Genomic DNA, 7,179 nt, shown 5'->3' on the forward strand with positions numbered 1-7,179 from the left:
TGGTCTTCGGCCCATATAATTAAACGACATTTAACCTAGCCATCCACCTCCTGCATGCATCCACGCTCTACAGCCTCCAGCTGCCGAGTATCGTCTCCGCCATCCTGCTAAATACCAGCATCTCTGTTTCTGCCTACTCATCACTGCATCAATGTATCATTCAGGAGGAGCTCCTGTTGCAGCCTCAGGATGATATCAAGGACATCCTCGAGCAGTAGTTTCCGAACGGTGCATTGATTCATCCCCTGACTCCAATATACTCCGAGGTAGTATGGGTATAACAGCGAAATAAATGAATAAGGTTTTCATTTTCATTTTCTTGAGTACATGTTAGTAAAACTAACATTCCACTTAAGTATAAACTTGGTCTTTGCGATAAACTGATAATTAACATTTGAAACTGTTTTTTAAATGTTAATAAAATGTTAACAATTATTTAAACAAAGTCTTAGATATTTATAAATATCATGCTATTTAGTAATGGACTATTGCCTTTATGATTATCTTCATTTATCCTATTACAAATACTTTCGTTAGATCTTAATGGAACATTTATATCAAAAAATGCATTCTGTTTTGTAAAGACCTGCCCTCTTGAGTACATGATGAATTACCAGAATAAACATTGAGCCATTTTACATTCAATAAAAATGCCTTAGCAGGAGAATCACAAACAATATTATGACCTATATCAGATTTAAATATTATATCATTTACACAAAAATCAATACTACAACCACTTATTACAGTTCAATATTAATAGGTCAGAATATATTTATTTTAATAATGACCCAAATTGTTCTAACTCAGGTCACAAACTACATTTTCACTCCTCAAACTTTAATGATATTTGTAAAATTTGTATAAATTTGGAGCAAGTAAACACTATTAAAATATTTGAATCTAGGAAAAAAAGACCAAGGAAAAAAAGAACACGGAAAAAAAGAACAATTTTTAGAAATTTTAAACAGTGTCCCACTAATCAATATTTTTTTTAAAAAAAATGTTTATATAATGCATAGACAATTATTCTATATTTTTGGTATTATTTATTATTATTATTATTATTTATTATAAAAAAAATACGAAACATAAATACAATAAAGGTTATGATGTAATTAATTTCGTTTTTAAACTTATATTATAAATGATAATACAAATAATCAAATTGGGAATTCGGTTAAAGCGAATCTAGGAAAAAAAGAACAATTTTTAGAAATTTTAAACAGTGGGACAAAAAAAAAATTTAATATAATGCATAGACACTTATTCTATATTTTTGGTATTATTTATTATTATTATTATTATTATTTATTATAAAAAAAATTCGAAACATAAAAACAATAAAGGTTAGTATAATAATATAGAGTAAGATGCATTTTTATTACTGGAAATGCCCTAAGTAATCCTAGTGCCCTTATAGTTGACTATAGGTGACCTTTTCATACTTTATCATAAAATATAAAACAACATTTTATTACTGGAAATTTCCCATGTAGACTTTTCATACTTTAGAGCTATAATTTGAGTGAACATATTTTAGTCTATTGACAGTCATTGAAGTGTTCAAGTGTTTTCATTAAATTTTTATACTTCAATTTTTTAAATACATTTGAAATGGAAATTTTTAAATCTAATAAAGGAGGTGAAAAGTAGCTTTTGAAGAATATACTTATATCACAAAGCACAAAGGTAAAAACTATTTTAAGGACTAAGGACTAGTATTTTGAAAACTGATCCTACCGTGAAAATAGAACACAATCATCCTGCGAACCAATCCGAAGTAAATGTTATGAAAGCAGTATCAAAAATGAAATTAATGACTAAGACATCTTGAACAAATCCAGTCGAGATTTATGCTCGATGTGTCTCCGAGTTCGATGAACGTTCTAAATCAAAATTTTATGTTTCGTATTTTTTTATAATAAATAATAATAATAATAATAATAATAAATAATACCACAAATATAGCATTATATTAAAATTTTTTTTTTTTAATATTGATTAGTGGGACACTGTTTAAAATTTTTAAAAATTGTTCTTTTTTTCCGTGTTCTTTTTTTCCTTGGTCTTTTTTACCGATTTCCAAAATATTTGTGTATAATAATTGATAGTAGATTTAGATGGAATAATCATATTAATAATTTAAAAGGCTATGCGAAAATTCTTTTTTGTATTTAATGAAATGAGATTTATTTTTAATACAGATACGTGTACTATATTTGTCTCTAGTGCAATCATCTATCTGCTATGTAATTTGCATCTGGAGACTGGCATATGACTCACGGTATTCGAACAATTGACACCCGACGGTTTTGCCGATATCGGACTTTTTGCACCCGATATTTTTAGAACACGGACAATTGACACCGAGCGATTACGATTACGATTACAATGACGATAATCGTGAGTAGGTAAGTACATGGGCGGATAGGCCTACCGGGCAACCGGGCATTTCCCGGTGGGCCCCCTTCGTATTTCGGCAATGGGGCCCTTTTTATGGTTAACGTAACGACTCATTAATATTATATTAATATTATTTAATTACAAAAGAAATATCAAATTTGAAATATTATATTATTTTATAATCTTATATCTATTAGTTATTAGTTTATTACTATTCTGTGGTATTAGTGTATTACACAAAAGATTTCTTATCGCCTATCGGCCCGCATCAGCTGCCGCTCTGCCACAACAACACTACAACGTCGATCCCTATTTGGCGGCGGGTAAGGGGGGTAATAACTCACAGATAATAGATATTATGTTGTTGTAGATACTATTTTTAGAATAATTTTAGACTAAATATTGAACATTTTCAGTGCTATCGTGTATTTGTTTGCGGTACTGCCGGTACTGTAGGTAGTATTTACTATTTTACTGGTATCTTATCTCAATCAAATTATAGAACTACCATTATTATATTATACTTATTTCACTATTGCGGACATTACGTTACGTCGTTGCTCATAACTCATAAGTCATTAGTTTCAGTGTAACTTATTTATTAGTTTTTACATATTGCATAGTACATAATGCAGCTATAACAGGCGTTTACGTGCTGCTGTTTTACTTTTTTCAATGGGCAATTCAAAAAAATCACATAAAAGCGGAAGTGCTAAAAGAAAAAAGAAGGAGAAAGATTTGCTAAGAAAGGAAGCACAAAACCCCAATCAAAAAAAATTAAATTTTGTAAAATCAAGTAAGTACACACATAGTCACATAGGTATAACTATGGGTACCATACCCTACCTAATACCTATGCATTTTTTATATTTTAATATATTTTATTATTATTTAATACATTTATCTACCTATAATAATTAATAATGTATGGTAATATTGATAATATGATATAGGTGCTTATTATAATATATATTATAATATAATATTATCATGTACCTATTCATGTACAATATTAACTAAAAGATACTATATTTTATATCTATCTTAGTATATTTTTTACACTTAATAGCAATTAACAGTATAAAATAAGTAAGGGATGTCAAATAAATTTTCTAATATTTTTTAAACATAAATTGTGTTTTTAATGTGTATTATATTTATAATTTTCAACATTATTTGAAGTATAAAAACCTAACTAAAACACTAAACTTTTATAATTAGATGTACTTAATTGATAATGGAATATAGATGTTGTTAAAAATGTATAATATATTTATATATAATGGTGATTTTTAGTTAACTTTTCTATACATTTTAATTTAACTATTTAAAAAATGAAAACTTTACTTTCTAGATGTCAATGCTTTAAAGCAATACAATGAAAAAATTCAAGTTAATACAGTTGAAGACATTGAAAATGTTGATACCATCACAACAGTTGGAACCTGTTCAAATATTGATAACGGTACCTACCTACCTATATAATATATATCTAAATTTGAATTATATAAATGTAGTTTCAAATTTCTATCTCTAGGTGACAGTGATCTTAAAAAATATTACAGTACTGTTATTGAAAATGAAAGAGAAAAGCTGAATAGTGATGATGGTAATTTTTAGTTAACTTTTCTATACATTTTAACTTAACTATTTAAAAAATGAAAACTTTACTTTCTAGATGTCAATGCTTTAAAGCAAGACAATGAAAAAATTCAAGTTAATACAGTTGAAGACATTGAAAATGTTGATACCATGACCATTTTACTGACTATGATTCAATAGATGATCCTATTATAGATCCATTACGTGCATATGAAATCAATGTTTACAACCTAGTGTTTGATACTGTCATTGAAAGTATTTCATCAAGATTTGAAAAACATGAACAACTATGTGCCGATTTTTCTTGTCTCGATCCAAACAATTTTCAACCAGATTTACCACTTCCAACAAATGCTTTAGTAAAAATATATGAAAAAATCAGAAATTTTATACCGGACATAACTTATGATGATTTTAGAAATGAATATGTTGATTTTACATCTAAATGGAGAGAGTTGAAAAAAACCATTGCTTGTGTTTATGATGAACTAAATAATCAAGTTCCTGATGATGGTAATGATTCTGAAAATGGTAATCTATATTTATTTTTACATAAATATTAAAAAATAAAATTAACAATAATTATATTTTATTTTATTTTATATTTTTTTGTAGGATACAAGAGTGATGATGATATTATAGTATGTGTGCATAGTTCCAGTGCCAAGTATTGTGTTACATGCTGTTTTGAAGTGTTGGTGAAATATAATTTATACGCAAATACATATAGTGGACTCCATTTTGCATATAAATTTATGCTTACTTTATCCATTACACAAGTAGAATGAGAACGTACATTTTCTAAATTAAAATTTGTAAAAAATTATTTAAGAAATACTATAAGTCAGAATGTATTAGAGAGTATGTTGTTAATGAATGTAGAAAAAGATATTCTCAATAAAATTGATTCTGAAGACATCATTAATAAATTAGGAGCTAAGAGCCTAGTATTTGGTAAAATGTTATTAATTTAAAATTGAAAAAAAATAAATGATTTGAAAAATGTGTTTTGTACTTTTGTTGTAGATTTAATGTTTTGTTAATTCACCTAATAATGTACTTGCGAGCGAAGCGATCAACTTTTTTTTTCATGTGGGGGCCCCTTTTTAAAATTGCCCGGTAGGCCAAAAATGGCCTATCCGCCCATGGGTAAGTACCTTTAGGCTATAGGCATCAGGCAATAGTTATTAGTTAAACCGAGCGATTACGATTACGATTACAATGACGATAATCGTGAGTAGGTAAGTACCTATAGGCTATAGGCATCAGGCAATAGTTATTAGTTACTACTTACTAGTTAGTGTCTGTTGTAGTGTAGTGTGTACTCAGTTTTATTTAAAAGTAATTATTATCATAATATTCATTCAATATGGACTCAGAATGTTCCGATATAATTGAAATAATTAAAACAAAAGTGATAATTAATGATTATATTTATGTGTTCCATAAAGAAGTTGGTGATGGGCTCAGATGTACTTGTGTTCAACGAAAGAAACATAATTGTAAAGGTAGTGTAACGATAAATTCGTCCAAAAGCAAAATTTCAAAATTTCAAAAACATTCTCATAATCCTGATTCTGCTGAAGCTGAAGTATGTCGTGCCTTAAATGCGATGAAAGAAAATATAATAAACCTAACCTAACCTAACCTAACCTAACCTACGAGTTACTTACAATATTTTATTTTTATTAAGTGTATATTGTTATTTAAAAAGGATTTATTTATTTTAATTTTTTAATAATGTTAATCTATTGCTTATACCTACGAGTTACTTACAATATTTTATTTTTAGTAAATATACATTGTTATTTAAAAAGGATATATTTATTTATTCATTTATAATTTTAGTGTATTAAAAAAATTACCTGTATGTAGTCTTGTAAAACCTCAATTATGGCTGTACAGACCTCTGGTATAATATGTGTAATCGATGATTTTGAAATTTTAAAAACCAATGACAAGCTCGCATATGAATCACCTGTCGCCAAGTATCTTAAAGTCAATGCCAGTCTTTCATTAGAGGGTATAGCTTTTCGAAACTTTGTATTTTCTTTTCTAATTTTAGGCTCAACTAAAGTGAGTAATTGGTTAAACGTATCATATGACACTCTGCAGCATTTTTAAAATGACTTTCCTTTTGCAGGTCATTTAGCAACATAGTTCCACTATACAATCCTCTGTTACCGTACAACGAAGTCATCCACCAGCGACGTTTTCTTCTTGTTTTTGAAGTTTTTTTTATTAATGTTTTCATGAGCATAAAACTTGAAGCAGCTAATAACAAATCATCTTCTTCACTTGATGACATTTTAATTATAAAAATTACAAATATTCAAATTAAACACAAATCAATTTCGTCCTGGTTAAAAGGCTTTAAATTATATATCAAAAAATCAACAGTCCTTACTCGCAGGCCATGATTTACGCATGTGCAGGCGGTGCACTAGCACAGGGCCCCCAAATTTGAAGGGCCCCTTCGGCCTTCCTATTCTATACTTTGCTACCATAAATAAAAGATATTTTTAATAAGATTTATAGTAAGTAGTAACTATAACCTATTTATAAGGAGGCCGCCGCAGCATGCGTAGTTTTCATACGGTTTACACTAATCACTTATAAGTCATCGATAGTTATATCAGTCATATTTTTTACAATTTTTGTTAAAAAAGGCCCCCAAAGTTTATAGTGCACAGGGCTCCTATTTCACTAAATCAGGGCCTGCTTACTCGACAGAAGCTGTGTCGATACTAACTAACTTAGTTGTATTTTTTGGGAGCGAAGATTTTTGTGGAAGCGAAGACTGACGAACACGAAAGACCGAACAATGTAAACGGTCGCGGCCGAATGTCAAGCGAATATGCGTTCACATTCGTTCGGTTACATTTTATACCATTCGTTCGCGTTCGCGGCCTAATGTAAACGCACCTTTAAAGTGTACGCAAAAGAAGTTACCAAATTAACAGACGTAGCTGCTTGTTTGATGTCAAATGAAAATAATGTAAAAAGAAATTTAAGGAGAATCCGTAACAATTTATATCCTACAATTTCTTCCAAAGAATTCGTATTAGAGGGTAAGTGGACGATGACAGCAGAACCTAATCAGCAAAAGTTTTTATTTTATGATAATCGATCAATTAATAGTCGTATAATTATATTTGCTTCTCAAGACTG

The 7,179-nt window shown here is 28.8% G+C and overlaps 1 protein-coding gene across 1 annotated transcript; it reads left to right on the forward strand.

Annotated features, from left to right (window-relative positions):
* Positions 1-3,081: 3,081 nt before the first annotated feature.
* On the forward strand, positions 3,082-4,735 carry LOC111038474. The gene is made up of 5 exons (XM_022321599.1): positions 3,082-3,202; positions 3,761-3,871; positions 3,944-4,015; positions 4,085-4,539; positions 4,624-4,735. The coding sequence occupies exons 1-4, from the start codon at positions 3,082-3,084 to the stop codon at positions 4,186-4,188; spliced, it is 408 nt and encodes a 135-aa protein (XP_022177291.1). The 3' UTR covers positions 4,189-4,539; positions 4,624-4,735.
* Positions 4,736-7,179: the final 2,444 nt, after the last annotated feature.

The sequence above is a fragment of the Myzus persicae genome, unplaced genomic scaffold (assembly GCF_001856785.1).
Source record: "Myzus persicae strain clone G006 unplaced genomic scaffold, MPER_G0061.0, whole genome shotgun sequence".
NCBI classification, from domain to species: Eukaryota; Metazoa; Arthropoda; class Insecta; order Hemiptera; family Aphididae; genus Myzus; species Myzus persicae.

What these genes read in the sequence shown, in the direction of transcription:
- LOC111038474 (XM_022321599.1), top strand. Translation starts at nt 3,082, where the DNA reads ATGGGCAATTCAAAAAAATCACATAAAAGCGGAAGTGCTAAAAGAAAA. An exon ending in CTGTTCAAATATTGATAACG is followed by an intron (nt 3,872 to 3,943) that starts GTACCTACCTAC and finishes TTCTATCTCTAG; the next exon opens with GTGACAGTGATCTTAAAAAA. An exon ending in AAAGCTGAATAGTGATGATG is followed by an intron (nt 4,016 to 4,084) that starts GTAATTTTTAGT and finishes TTTACTTTCTAG; the next exon opens with ATGTCAATGCTTTAAAGCAA.